The sequence below is a fragment of the Terrapene carolina genome, unplaced genomic scaffold (genome assembly GCF_002925995.2).
Source record: "Terrapene carolina triunguis isolate 2854851 unplaced genomic scaffold, T_m_triunguis-2.0 Scaffold58, whole genome shotgun sequence".
Classification (NCBI taxonomy): Eukaryota; Metazoa; Chordata; order Testudines; family Emydidae; genus Terrapene; species Terrapene triunguis.
Genome location: NW_020664409.1, coordinates 75,896,600 through 75,912,171, shown reverse-complemented (window position 1 = coordinate 75,912,171; position 15,572 = coordinate 75,896,600). Strand labels below are relative to the sequence as shown.

Below are 15,572 nucleotides of genomic sequence, written 5' to 3'. Positions count from 1 at the left end.
TAACAATAGCTGTGTGACGTCGTGGCAGCATGGATGGCAGCTGTTCAAGTAGGTACCCTGGGTCTTGGGCGGGCATGGCTAGCCTGTGCAGCCACCATACTGCCGCAGCTTCATTGCTATTTTTATTTGAGTTAGCTAGATCAAAATGAGCCCAGGTACGTCTGGATATGCTGCAGTCATACCTCCTGATTGCAGTGTAGATATACCCTCAGTGGAATTCTCACAATTCCATGACTCCAGGAGTTGTGGCTTTAAGAAAAACACCAACATTTATAAAACTCATGATAAAATTGCAAGAACTGGCAACTCTCCAGCTGAGTAGTCCCACTGCTGTCCGTAGGAACAGTCATGTGCATAAAGTTACTCATGTGTGTTTGAAGAATCAGGGCCTAAAATTTATTATCCTCCCCTGGTGTTGGAGTCCCTCCGTTCCCCATTCACTTTCATGGGAATTGAGGGCACTTGGCATCTTCCAAGAGGTACTCAGTACCTTGCAGGGGTAGGTCACAAATCTTTTTGTTCTTTCATTTAACATATTCATTAACTTGTAGGACAAGATCACAGGCTCAAAAAACCCTTTCTATTACTGAAGTATCAGTTCATTAAGCAATGGTTCTTTGTTGTTATAGCAACTGTCTAGGTAGATGGCCTGATAAGAAATTTGAAAGAGCTGTGATTGCAGGGAAAGAAAGAGAGCAGTAATTCAGTTTCTGGGGGTGGAGAGTGGGGGCTCTCCCCCACCCCTCCTCCTTACCTTTTTTCCACTTTTTTTTTTTTTTGGTTGGTTGGTTGGCTCTGGTTTTACAAGGTGTTGCTTGGATACCAGTGTGGTTTTGCTCAGCAAAGCTGTCATCTTAATGTTGTGCAAAGGAAGCATAATCAGCTAAGTAGGTACATCTTCGAGATGCACTTTCAGAAATAGTTTCTTTTATCATTATTAGTGGTTTAGCTAGACTTCCTTAACTGTTCATATCATTTACATCTAAGCTGTTTAGAAAAATGTTGTGTTTCTGTTGGGAGACTTTCTGCGGAATGGATGAGTGCAGAAGTGCTGTTGAATGCTGATTGTCTGTCTATCTCCTGATGTTCATGGAGACCTCACACTGATTTTTTTTTTTTTTTTTTTAACAAATGTTTTGCAACTCAGGAAATCATTTGTACCCTCCTTGTCATGCATGTCGATATCTCCCATGCAGCAGGTCACAAGCTGGATATTTTTTTCCTTGTCTTCTGTATTTTACAACCATTAGGACAAGCACTATAGCAGAAACAATGATAATACTTTGCATTTCTTTAGCGAAAGATTGTGCAGTGTTTTGCAAATGCTCAAAGTATGCTTGGCAGCTAGGCACAGGTGATTTGTTTTGTCATCCATGAAATGGAGATACTGAGGCAGAGAAATCAGCAAGGAGAGGTTAAGTGATTTGTCCAAGGGTCAAACATGAAGTTCATGACATAGCCAGGAATAGAGCCCAGGTCTTTTGAATCACAATCCTGTGTTCTAGGCACAAGATCATCCTTCCATCCCCTCCCTCTGAATCATACTTGGAAATTGCAAGTGAGCTCATATCCCATCTTTCTCCTCCTTACATCAACTCTGCCTCCTTCTCTCCTCAAGTCCCTTTCTCTCTCTCTTTCTTTCTTTCTCTTAAATGAGAGGTTTCCATTAAGTTCTCACCTCCATAGGCCCACCGCCCCTCCATCCCCCAACAGTATACTAGAATAGAACTCTCCTTCCTGGGATGTCAACAATTTCATGCTTTCCCTGGCCTTCACTCATCCAGCCGTGGTCCCCGCCACTGCTTCTGCTCTGAACTGCTCACCCACTGCCACTTCCCCACATGAAGCAGGACTGGGAGCAGGCATCGGGGGAAGAGGAATAAAATGAGAGAGTTGGCCAGGGAAAGGAGTTGGGTCTCAGAAAAAAGGATGTGGCTTGCACTGAGTTGTGACTAACTTCTCCCAATACTCCTCACTTTGCCTTCCTCTCAGAAGCCATAAGGTCCTCCCCGCTACTCATCACCAGGCCCCTTAGACATAAGCGCCAACTCTGTGGGTGCTCCGGGGCTGGAGCACCCACAGAGGAAAAAATGGTGGGCGCTAAGCACCCACCAGCAACCCCCCTATCAGATCCTCCCCAAGCCCCCAGTGCCTCCCGCCAGCGGGCCCTGCAGCTCAGCACCTCCTCCTCCGTCCCTGCACCTCCTGCCCACCACAATCAGAGGCTGGGAGGGAGGGGGGAGAAGCAAGGATGCAGCACGCTCAGGGGAGGAGGCAGGGCTGGGTGGGAAGAGGAGGGGTTGGGAAGAGGTGGGGTCTGGGTGAGGCCTTGGGGGAAGGGGTGGAGTGCGGGCAGGGCCCGGGGCAGAGCCGGGGGTTGAGCACCCCTCGGCATTTGGAAAAGTCGGCGCCTGTGCCCTTAGAAGACCTTAAAAAGCCCCTAGTCCTGAAGGTTTGTTACATGTTGTTAATTTTCAAATTTCAGCAAATCACAACCAGTCTCCTAGTCAGTAGTGCAAATTAGAAAGTTTGTCCTGTAATTTGCATGTATATAATGGCTTTCATCCACAGATTTCAAGGTACTTCTGCAAATATTGTATACTTTAAGGAAGTATTATCATACCTCTGTACAGATGAATAAAGAGAGGCCCAGAGAGATTCAGAGTTATGCACGGCCATGAAGTGGGCACAGCTGGGCATAGAACCTAAGAACTGGTCTATTACTCCTGAGGGAATTCTGCGCCACTGCGCATGTGCAGAATTCATGTGCCCCGCAGATTTCTTTGCTTCCCTGAAGAAAAATGACTTTCTGACAGAGAAGCAAAGGAAAGCTGCAAGAGCAGTCACACACCACTCCCTAGCAGTACAGGTATGTCATTTCAGGCACCCGGAGCAGCTGGCGGAGAGGTAAATCACTGCAGGGCTGGGGACACTCCAGCCAGTGGCTCCTACTCTGAACCGGGATCAGTTGCTAGTCCTGGCTGGAGGCAGGAGAGGATGGGACTTCCTCTTCCCCTACAAGGAGTGGCTGGGGCTGTGTCAGATCCACCCCCAGAAACCTCCCCCAGCTGCAGGAAGCTCAGTATCCTCCCCTACTTCCTGACCCCATTACTCCTCAGCAGTGGGGGGAGGGGTCACTGTATGGGGAGTTGCCCCCCCCATCTACCCAACCCCTGTGCATCTGGACCTCCCATACCCAGAGGCCCCCACCAAGCCTCACCCTGTACGTCCAGAGCCCCCCTAAGCCTCCATACCTGAACCCTACCCCACTGAACCTCAACCCCTACATCTGGAGCCCCCCTGCAACCAGACCCCCTGCCTCCGGCCCCAATCCCTGAACCCAGACCATCCCCCACTGAGCTTCCTGCACTCAAATCCCCACCCTGATGAGTCCCACCTCCCTGCACCACCCTGAGCCCCCACATCCAGACCCCCAAGCCACTGACCCCCAACTACCTGCACTCAGACCCCACCCCACCAAGCCCCACTCCCCCAGCATCCAGACCCCCCTGCTGAGACCCCCACACCCAGACTCCTCTGCTGAGCCCCAACCACTTTCACTTGGAAGCCCCTGCAGAGTCCCATTGCACCTGGAACCACACCACAACGAGCCTCTGTGCATCCAGATCCCCCCACACCTACACCCCCCACTGAATTGCACCCAGATTGTCCCACGCAGAATCCTCTCACTCCACACTGAGCCCCCTCCACACTTGGATCCTGCCTGGTTGAGCCTGTCTGCCCCACACCTGGTGAGCCTGGTGCAGCGGAGCAAGGCCCCAGGGTGTTTCTGGGGCAGGCCCAGGCCTTGTGCAGTTTCAGGGTTGGGTGCAGCCTCACCACTGAGTCCATGTTCCTGGGGTGGGGGATGGGTCAGGCTGCAGGGTGATCTCCAGGGCCGTCCCTAGCTATTTTGGTGCCCTACACAGCCCCCCTGTGGGGGGGCTATGTGGGGCCCCAGGCCTCCGTGGGGGGAGGGGAGCTGGTCACTTCCTGCAGGAAGTGGAATGACCTGGCCCCAGACTGCTCTTCTCCCCTGGCTCCCAGGCTTGGGGGAGGGAGGAACCGCCTCCCAGCACTCGCCGGTGGCACGGCTGGGAGACAGGGGAGAGGAGCAGGCTGGGGCTGGGTCGCTCTACTTACCGGTGAGTGCAGGCAGGGAGTGGGGGCGAGGCGGGGGAGGGAAGAGGCGGTGCTGGGGTGCAGCAGGGGCGGGGCCCTGGGGAAAAGCCGGAGCAGGGGCTGGAGCAGCATGCAGCTGCGCAGGGCACCAGGAAATTTGGTGCCCCAAATTTCCTGGTGCCCTACGCAGCCGCGTACTTACCCGTATGGGTAAGGACGGCCCTGGTTATCTCCCACCTTCGTACAGCCAGTGGCCTGTGCGCCTCACTGCCATGCTGCAGCCTCTGCATTTATTTATTGACAAATAAAGCTTGCAGAATTTTAAAATATTGTGCACAGATTTTTTAATTTTTGGGTGTCGCAATGCTTGAACAGCATTTGTTTCAAATGGATACAGTTAAAATGGTACAAAAACTGTGGGTAGACAAGCCCTAAAGACTGAATTCTGCTTTCAGTTACATCAGAGCAAAAATGGAGGCTCTTCCAAAGTCAATGGAGTTAATCTGAATTTATACCTACAACGTACACCTTGTAAGTGACAGCTCAGTTTGATTCCAGAAGTCCCTGTTCCCAGTCCCTACCACTGTACTGAGCCTCAGTATCTGCATGACAAAGCATGCTGCAGCCATCACAGCAATTATTATGTGTTTTATGCCTGGCCCATCCCATTTTAATACAGTGCTGTATAAATATATAATTTTTTTCCCCAGGTAGTGCGTTTATTTCTGTCTTATTCCTAAAAGAAACCATGAGGGCTGCTGATATGTTAGGTAAGTAAGCAGTTGCGAACACAAGCATGTGTGGTTCCATATGCTTAGCAAACTGGAAGTCTCAAACTCAAACACCCCCACTTGCCCCAGCAAATGTTTAAAGGCATATACTTTAAAAATTGGGCCCATGTCACAATGTGAAGGAAAATCTTTAGGACTGTCAAGCAATTAAAAAAATGAATCGCAATTAATTGCGCGATTAAAAAAATTAATTGTGATTAATCATGCTGTTAATAATAGAATACCATTTATTTAAATATTTTTGGATGTTTTCTACATTTTCAAATATATTGATTTCAATTACAACACAAAATACAAAGTGTACAGTGCTCACTTTATTTTTGATTACAAATATTTGCACTGTAAAAAACAAAATAAATAGTATTTTTCAATTCACCTAATACAAGTACTGTCATGCAATCTCTTTATCATGAAAGTTGAACTTACAAATGTAGAATTATGTCCAAAAAAACTCTGCATTCAAAAATAAAACAATGTAAAACTTTAGAGCCTACATGTCCAATCAGTCCTACTTCTTGTTCAGCCAATCGTTCAGACAAACAAGTTTGTTCACATTTGCAGAAGATAATGCTGCCTGCTTCTTGTTTACAACATCACCTGAAAGTTAGAACAGGCATTTGCATGGCACTGTTGTAGCCGGTGTCGCAAGATATTTACATGCCAGATGCGCTAAAGATTCGTATGTCCCTTGATGCTTCAACCACCACTCCAGAGGATATGCGTATATGCTGATGACGAGTTCTGCTCAATCACGATCCAAAGCAGTGCAGACCAATGCATGTTCATTTTCATCATTGGAGTCAGATGCCACCAGCAGAAGGTTTATTTTCTTTTTTGGTGGTTTGGGTTCTGTAGTTTCCACATCAGATTGTTGCTCTTTTAAGACTTCTGAAAGCCTGCTGAACACACCTCGTCCCTCTCAGATTTTGGAAGGCACTTGAAATTCTTAAACCTTAGGTCAAGTGCTGTAGCTATCTTTAGAAATCTCACATTGGTACCGTCTTTGCATTTTGTCAAATTTACAGTGAAAGTGTTCTTAAAACAAACAACATGTGCTGGATCATCATCCGAGACTGCTATAACATGAAATATATGGCAGAAGGCGGGTAAAACAGCAGGGGACATACAATTCTCCCCCAAGGAGTTCAGTCACAAATTTAATTAACGCATTGTTTTTTTAACAAGCGTCATCAGCATGGAAGCATGTCCTCTGGAATGATGGCCGAAGCATGAAGAGGCATATGAATCTTTAGCGCATCTGGCACATAAATATATTGCGAGGCCAGCTACAACAGTGCCATGCGAACGCCTGTTCTCACTTTCAGGTGACTTTGTAATTAAGAAGAGGGCAGCTTTATCTCCAGTAAATGTAAACAAACTTGTTTCTCTTAGTGAATGGCTGAACAAGAAGTAGAACTGAGTGAACATGTAGGCTCTAAAGTTTTACATTGTTTTGTTTTTGAGTGCAGTTATGGAACAAAAAACAACATATGTAAGTTGCACTTTCATGACAAAGAGATTGCACTACAGTACCTGTATGAGGTGAACTGAAAAATACTATTTCTTTTGTTTATCCTTTTTACAGTGCAAACATTTGTAATCAAAAATAATATAAAGTGAGCACTGTACACTTTGTATTTTGTGTTGTAATTGAAGTCGATATATTTGAAAATGTAGAAAAACATCGAAAAATATTTAATAAATTTCAATTGGTATTCTATTGTTTAACAGTGCAGTTAATCGCGATTAATTTTTTTGAGTTAATCGCATGAGTTAACTGCGATTAATCGACAGCCCTAGAAATCTTATTTGCATATGAAAATTAGATAGTGATCCAAAATCCTCCACCCTTAGAGCTGTAACTTAAGGTTTACATATGGTAGAGATTACTTACTTAAGATCACTCTTTCATTGCATATTTTTAACTCTGAGATGGTATTTAGTATTTTATGAACATGATGCAAGTTCAGTACAAATGGCTAGGTGATTAGCTGTTCTTTCAAATTAAAGAGTGTTTTTACACTGAAGGTATTACACAAAAATTAAAGCTTCATTTAAAAAATGAGAACTATTTACTCCTTTATACTAACTTAGTCATTCCAAAAAAGCAGGAGAGATAATCACGTTATCAAATGTCTTACTGTGGAACAAGGTCTTTGTTGCAAAAGCCGTAGGCTTTCTGGCTGCATCAAAGATTTTAGTTGTGTTTCAAAACTGTCTTGCTCTGCATTCTTCATTTATAGCCTTGAAGGAATCGAGCATTTTAACAGAAAAAGGCAAGCAGATTTCAGTTTTTGCTTTTTAAACCATGCCTTCCCGGATGAATTATCCAAGTGAGCAGTGCCATTGATATTTTTGGGGACATGTTACTCATGTGGCATGTTGAGCAAGATTTAGTCCATAGTGTGATAATTATAGCACAGCTGTTGTTGTGCACATTTTTGAGAAAGAAGTTCAGTATTGTTCCAACAACCTATAATATTTACTTAGGTTTTGGATCCTAATCTGCCAACTCAACTGATGCACTGAGAGTCTACATCCCTCAACTGATCGTTGCCTTATACATTGCACATTGCTTTAACTAGCATTCAACACTGATTTATTTTATTTCTGTTAGTTTGACTTTGCATGAAGGATTTAACAATGTTGCTGCATTCCATAGGAATGAGCTGTATAATGGGAAATATGGTGATGTTTTTGCAGGCACATAAATTTAGAACAGTTCTGCTTTTCCAAAGAAACCGTGCTGTAGCAGTGCCAGCAATGTCCTGCTGATGTGCTTTGTTTTGTATTCTTAAACCTCATGTTCCATATTGATTTATTGGTTTCCAAGAATGTTTAATGATTACTTAAAAAACAACTACATTGAATTAGGTAAGATATTAGCTAATCAATGGAGCTTCTGAGCTCAGTAATCAGCCTAGTTACATCTAGATATCCCCAGGAACATCTGTGTTTGTCAGCTGGCTATCCACAGGGCAGAAGTTCCAGACTTTTATTAAAAACACAATAATACAAGTTTGACCTTGAAAAGGGGCCCCCACAACCGGATAACTGAGTAGCCTCTTGCAAATCAACTCTGCCCTTTTATGAAACAGTTTGTAGATCTGCAAGGATGGTAGGGAGTGGCAAAAGGGCTGGCTTCATGTCAGCTTTACACTTAGCTATGAAGTTGTCACACATCTGTTGCTCTTAGAGATTCCAGGCCAGATCCTTAGCGGTGTAAATCTGTGTAGCTACTTTGACTTCAGAGGAGTTACACTGATTTACACCAGCTGAGAATCTGCCCCTGCCTCAATAAACAGCATGTCCTTTTAGTTGACAGTAATTTGGGACATGGTCATGACTATCAGAAATAAGGGACCTGATTCTCCTTTGTTCTGCTTTGCTGAACCAGGGTCCTATTTCAGAAAAGTATGAAACTATGCTGATAATGTCTCTTTACAGTTCTGAAGGAGTTCCCCAGAATTATTCTGGATTTTATTTAAAAATTATACTAGGTAAGACCAGGGCCGGCTTTAGGACCTGCGGGGCCCGATTCAAATACCCGACGGCGGTCCGGGTCTTCGGCGGCACTTCGGTGGCGGGGGGTCTGCTCCACGTCTTCCGTGGCACTGAAAGACCCCCCCACCGCCGAAATGCCGCCGGAGTGGACTGCTGCCAGGTGAGCCTAAGGCGCGGGGCCCTCTTAGGCACGGGGCCCGATTCAGGGGAATCGGCCTAAAGCCGGCCCTGGGTAAGACTTCAGATGCAGGCAACATGAGTAGCTAATTGTATATCTAATTAAGTGGATTTAACTTTATGCTAGAAACTACTTTCAAAGGGGCTTGAATGGTAAATTGGACAATAATATACTTTGTAAAAGTAATGTGTGTTTTTATTTAAAGGTGGAACCCTGACAATTGCAGGAACATATTTGTTGGTGACATTCGCTCCAAATGTAACCCAGGAGCTCACGGCAACTAAAATACAGAATTATTTAATTAGCTGGCAGTTTCTGATCTATGTGGTGAGTTTCTTGTTTATAATTCTCTGTAAGTCAAAATATCTTGATTTTTGCATCACAAGTCACAATGTCAAACAGCTGCTCCTGAAGCAAATTGTTCCCAGTACCATGGCCATAGCCATGTGCTGCAGATCAGCTTCTCAAGTGCTTTCCTCCTCTTCATCCCTGGGGTTCAACAGATCTGACATTTGTTGAACTTCAGAAGAGCAGAGGATAGATTGAGAAAAGGGTGGGAATTTGCAAGAAGAGGAGAATTTAAATTTTAGTGGCTTGGGAGGGAGTAAATATTGGCACTGGTTGTACGTGATTTGAATGTATTTATTCCACATTTTCTGTACATGCATGTAAGAGTATTTATTTATTTACAACTTGAAATAATAGTGGTTTTGAAGATGGGGCCCTATTTCTTCTTTGTATAGATGGCTCAGTTGTGCTCCCTGTGTTGCCCAGCCAAGACAAATGGCTCCTTATTCCACTGATTGGCTGAGTGAATGACTCTGCACTGTTGCCATTAGCTGTTAATCAATGTCTGAATTTGAATTCAAATACCAAAATACCACTTTGATTAGAGCTCCTATATACAAACCTTCAAAATCCATCCTTGCTCTTTGATGCATTCTAATTAGCTTCAGGAACAAGACCAGAGTGGGTGGGAAGACTATGTCTGTCTCTCAAAAATGCAGAAAAATATCTGTTTCATCTGGATGTAGAAGTTGCAATATTCTCTAAACCCTAGAAGTTTTTTATTCTTCCTCTCCCCACCCCACCCCCCCCGAGGTTATTAATGTTTTGTCATTTTAAAAAATGAAATTTTTAAATAGGTGAAGATTTCAGGATGCTCAGTTAAGAAGTTATAGACTAGCTAGCTTCACCCTGAGGCCTCACTACTCCAGCCAGTTTACCAGCTCACAAAGCACCTATACTGTAGATGAGACTATTGATAAAACAGTCAGTACAGGATAATACTAAATAGCATTTCTTTCTTCTATTGGCTGTGAATTTTCAAAGCTCATGAAAGATGGTGATACAGCTCAATGGAAGAGACTAATGGGGTTTCTATCCATATGTCAAAATATGCATTTTTAGTCATGCAACAGAGTTGATTTCAAGGTGCTGCATGGAGACTCAGCCACACAACTTGACATCAGTGTCAGTGGGCATTGGGTAGCTCCATCCTGTGCACAACATAGAAACCGTGTCATTCAATATTTTAAAAAGGCCTGGCTTTTTAAGAAATGCTTTTAAATAGCTGCCTTGCATTCTTAAAAAGCTTCATTTAAAGATGTTAGAGAAATAAAGTACACCCCCATTGACAGCACAGGTTTTAGTGAGCGGCTTGCTTTGCTAAAATGCCAAATGATAGTTCAGTGTCAATGAACTAACACTTTTGCAAAATCAGTGGCTTGTCTGGAATAGGGCCTTCTCCCACTTCAGGAGATTAAGGCTTTGCTCTTCCCAGGAGAAATTGTAAAGGGTTGGAAGGAAATTCTTACCCCTTCTTTTAAAAATTACTTTAAAAAAGCACCACGTTGATTAGCTACTATCTTACCTAATCCCAATGCAGTGTCTGTGCTTAGTAATCAGCCCACTTACATCAAGTTACCCCCATCAGCATCCGTGGGGGCTTGTCATCTGACAACTACCCTCCAAACCTTGTCTCCTTTCACTAGCCCCTTTGCCTCCTTCATTGTGTCCAAACCCTGTGACTAGCTAGACCCCCTATTTATTTCCTTCTCCCACTTTTGCCTCACTGCATTCTTTCCAATTCACGTGTCCTCCGATGCCTGAAGCCCCCTCCATGACCTATTCAACCATGACCCCGTTAAACTCTCTCCTTAAAACTCACCTCTTCCACAAGACCTATTATCTCATCTTCTCCCTTACTCCCAAATACCAACTTATACCCCTACAGCTTGGGGTGGGAAAAGGACAAGACCGAAAACAAACAAACAAAAGGCAAGTGCTGGATATCAACACTCATTTAATGGTTAGATTTGTTGCCTTCTGTTCCTTGTTTTCATCTACTAAGAGCTTCCTATCACCAGAGAAGGGAGAAGAGTCAAAAGGCTGCCATAGGGACCTTGCTATGCAAATCTAATCGACCCGGGAAGAGTCTAGATGCTGCAATGATGGGTGTTAATACAAAATTCAAACAGAATTTGATTTAACCTGTGCAGGTGAAGCCTAGGACAACCTATGGTAGAAAATAGGCTTGATCCTACACTCCATTGATTCAATGGAGTTGCCCCAGTTTTTTCATCAGTGTAACAGAATTATCAAGAAAGATTGAGGTCACATTGTGGCTAGCCGATGCTTCATCTCACCCAGTTTCCCCATCACAAACTAGGAAAGCATGTTGAGGGAAATAGGTGACAGCATTATATATAATGGGGGAGGGATAGCTCACTGGTTTGAGCATTGGCCTGCCAAACCCAACGTTGTGAGTTTAATCCTTGAGGGGGCCACTTAGGGATCTGGGGCAAAATCGGTACTTGGTCCTGCTAGTGAAGGCAGGGGGCTGGTCTCGATGACCTTTCAGGGTCCCTTCCAGTTCTATGAGATAGGTATATATGTATATATACATAAACAGACACACACACATGGAGTTAATATCACCCAGGATTTTGGTAAATTAATCTTGCCGATAGATGTTCTTACTAATGCAGTCTTTCTTCATATGAAAAGTGAATGCCTTAAAACTGCAACCACAACCCCATAATCTTCAATCAGTGTCTGTAGACATTTCAGTGCAAAAACCACATCCTTCTAGAATGTAACATTGTCATTTGATTACAATTGGGGCAGGAAAACACATTTTAAAAAAATTAATGGGACAAGAAACCTAAAGGGTGGGGTGCAGCGATCCTTCCCTTGGGAAAAAATTGAGACTTAGGGTATGTCTACACTGCAAGCAGTAAGTAGATCTAAGTACATCGACTTCAGCTACGCTATTCACGTAGCTGAAGTTCCGTATCTTAGATCAAATCTGTGCCGTAGTGTAGGTAAGCCGTTACAATGGTGGGAGTAAGGGTGTAGTGTGTACACTGACATAATTAGGTCAGCATAAGCTGGCTTTCTAGTGTAGACCAGCCCTAAGAGTTGCAAGTTTTGGATACTGTGGTGTTGGGTTCTCACTGTACTTTCTGTCCTCCCCAGAGTCTGTCACTATCCCAGCACAGTCTCTGCTCTCTCTCTGTCCAAGCCCTTAGAGATGGTAGGGCATCCTGTGTCTGAGGGAATGGGGCATTTGGAGCATCCTCAGGCTGCTACTTGTACCCCAGTGTGGGGTGAGGATATCAGGGCTGCCAGCTTCCTGGTGCAGGGTTCTATGCTGAGCTGGCTGGCTGGCGCTGTGTTCCCTACTGCATGCTGCCTCCTGCTCTGCTCTGCTTCCTGGCCTCCCGCATTTAGTGGCCATAATAGCAGCTGAGTGGAATAGAGCGGCCAGCAGAGCATGCTATGACAGAGCTGCAGCCAGCTGTGCAGGGTGCTCAGCAAGAGTTAGAGGTGAGGACATCAGTGGAAGGCAAAAGGTTTGGAGGGAGAGGTTGTCCCTCTGAGTGCCCAACTTCCCCAGTGCTTGTGCCCAGTGCTTGTGCCTATGTGTTTCCATGACTCTTCAGCGTGTGGAATTCCCACTGACTCACATGGCAGTTCCACTCACACAGCACCTGCAGGATCAGGCCTGGAAGATACACGAGGACACTTGTTTCTCAGATGATCAGTCTGATGCTTCGAAGCAGGGCCGGCTCTGGCTTTTTTGCCACCCCAGGCAAAAAAGTCTCCGGCCACCCTCCCCCCACGGGGGGGGAGGGCGCCGGGGGGGGAGGGCGGCCAGAGCGCCGGGGGGAGGGCGGTGAGCCCGGCCGTGGCCCCGCTCTTCCCAGTGGCCGGAGCACCGCGCCGCCCCCCTCCAGGTGCCGCCCCAAGCACAAGCTTGGTGGGCTGGTGCCTGGAGCCGGCCCTGCTTCGAAGGGACAGAGGTAGCCGTGCTTGTCCTGTTATACCTCCGAAGTATAGGCAGATAGTCATCAGCAGGCCATGCCTTCCTGTGGCTCAGATCCTGAGTGCTTCATGCAGCTGAAGAAGCAGGGTGTAAAGATGGCTTTAAGTCACTTTAATGCTCCTCCAGCCTTGGAACTATCTGGGGCCCTAAGGCAGTTGTCCCCAAAAGTTTTTTAAGTCCCCCGCCCCTTGTTCCTAATATAATTTGACCACCCCCACCCCCGGAAGCCATGGTCGGAGGCTGGAGCCAGAGCTGTGGCTGGGGTCAGGAGCCGGGGGCTGCGACTGAGAGCTGGGCCGCAGTCAGGCCGGGAGCCCGGGGCTGGGCCGGAGCGGGGCTGAGGGCAGAGCAGGGCTGGGTGCCGCTCCGTCCCCACCTCCCATGGAGCCTGGCACGGACCCCGCCACGACCCACTGAACATTGCTCCATGCTCCCCTAGGGGAGCTCTCCCCACAGTTTGGGGACCACTGCCCTAAGGGCTACATTAATTTATACCAGGTGCCAACAGCCCCAAGGGGCTCTTCCAGCCACCAGGTATTACTGGGGATAAAAGAGCCCTGGCCACAGCCCCTGCACCAGCAACAGTGGAGGGAATGGAGAAGGAGCCACTATAGCAGCTACTAGGCCACCTGACAATTCCCCTGTGGCAATACTCCCATAGCTGGTTAAGTCAGCTTTAGGCCAGCTTTGAGCTTTGGGAGTGCCACAGAAACTGTCCTAATGCAAGCCAGAATCTAGGCCTGCATTTCGACCTGTGAATCTGAACTCAGTTAAACTGACAGTAGAATAATTACTTGTTTATAGATGGGCTGCTGGCTGCCTGCCTCATTCTATTACTCCCAAGAACTATTTCACTCATTGCCTGATTTTTCAGTACAGAAAGAAGGTTGAATGTTGACAGGTGACTAAAAATTCTGTTGCTGATAATAGCGAGGCTGTTTTCTGCAGCTGGTGATGTTACAGAAGTGTCACGGTACTGGCAAGGGAGCAAGTGTTACTGTGGGAACCTGTAAGAGCTAGCATTATTAGTGAAGCCAGTAAATTTAACTGTCAGTGTGGAAGATGGTGGTGACATAGATGAAGCGAGTCTGGACTGTGTACAGTGAACAGTGTGTCAGCATTACAGATGACCTGCAGGGCAGTCTCTGCTGGTGTGTCATTGAGCTTTGCCAGTGTACCTTCTGTCATGTACAGGTAGGTGGGTAGCCAGTGACTGAAGATCATTGCATAGCTATAATCTGAATGAAATACATTCCCCCCCTGATTGCATGGCGGGAAGTTTGGACATGAAGATAGTGCTAGCTAAGGTTTTGTTGACTGAGGCAAACGAAAAGGGAAAAGAGGAAAGAAACTAATGCAGTCAGATACTATGGTGATGGTCACTGTAGAAAAATTGAGCTAAAAGTAGATAATGTTCTGCTTCAGGCTAGCTCTCTACTCTGTAGCCCTGGGGGTTATATATTTGGGGGTGCCTGTATTGATAATCCCTAGCTCATGTGGGTACCTTTGCTGTCCCAGAAAAACAATCTTTGTTTTAATCTTCTCAATGCTGTGAAAGCAAACAGACTCCTCGAGAGCAAAAGAAAAGCAAAGAAATGAGAAAGTTAACTTGAAACGTATCTTAGGAGCAGGAAAGATTTATGAGAACAATTATTTGTTAACTCAGTTGACTGGAGATAAGGTTACTGTGACGTTCCCCTCTGGTGTTGTCTGGACCGGTGATCTGCTAAGCCACTCCAATCCTTGACTCTGGGAGCCAAACTTACCCTGCTCTGCTGTGAGAACCCCTGGGCTGTTCATGCACAGCCTCTGGCATGTAAGCTGCTCCCAGGTACTTGCAAGCGAATGACACTAGCCAATATCTCCGGTCCCAGACACAACCCTAGGAAGCTCCGTCTTGTAGTGTCCAGTTGTGCCCGCTGGATGCTGCAAGCTTATATGATTTAATAAAGAAATTGATATGTACCCGGCTTGTTATCCCAGGGGGAGCCTCTGACACACTTCAAACCAAACGCACTCTTCAGGTAGAATAAACAAACAAATTTATTAACTATAAAGATAGATTTTAAGTGATTATAAGTCAAAGCATAAAAGGTCAGATTTGGTCAAATGAAATAAAAGCTGATCTTAACATGTTCAATGTCCTTACAAACTTAGATGCTTCTCACCACAGGCTGGCTGGTTGCTCTTCAGTCAGGCTCTGCCCTTTGATCAGCGCTTCAGTTGCTTGGTGTGGTGTCTGTAGATGTAGGTGGAAGAGAGAGAGAGCATGGCAAATGTCTCTTCCTTTTATCATGTCCTTTCTTCCCTCTTGGCCTTGCTCCACCTCCCACTTCCGAGTCAGGTGAACATAACCTCATTGCAGTTCCAAACTGACCAAAGGAAAGGGGGTGACTCCCTCGAGAATCTAACAGATTCTTTTGTTGCTGCCTAGGCCAGCGTTTTTTGTTCCTGTGAGGCTGGGCTGGGTTTGCCCCATACCTGTCCTGATGAGGTGTGAACTGCCTCTCTGCTCTTGGAGAGTTTTTGCCTGTGCTTATTTTAAGCCATGAGGATACATTTTCAGCCTCATAACTACATACATGAAATCAGGGCCGGCTCCAGCATTTCTGCCGCCCCAAGCAAAAAAAAAAAAGCCGCGATCGCG

The 15,572-nt window shown here is 45.8% G+C and overlaps 1 protein-coding gene across 1 annotated transcript in view; it reads left to right on the top strand.

The window, feature by feature from the left end:
* Window positions 1-15,572, top strand: part of NIPAL2 (NIPA like domain containing 2) — a 64,400-nt gene that overhangs the window by 31,363 nt on the left and 17,465 nt on the right. Inside the window, exons 4-5 of the mRNA XM_024215772.2 lie at window positions 4,833-4,892; window positions 8,801-8,922. Of these exons, the coding sequence (XP_024071540.2) occupies window positions 4,833-4,892; window positions 8,801-8,922 (182 nt within the window). The remainder of the gene's footprint in view (window positions 1-4,832; window positions 4,893-8,800; window positions 8,923-15,572) is intronic.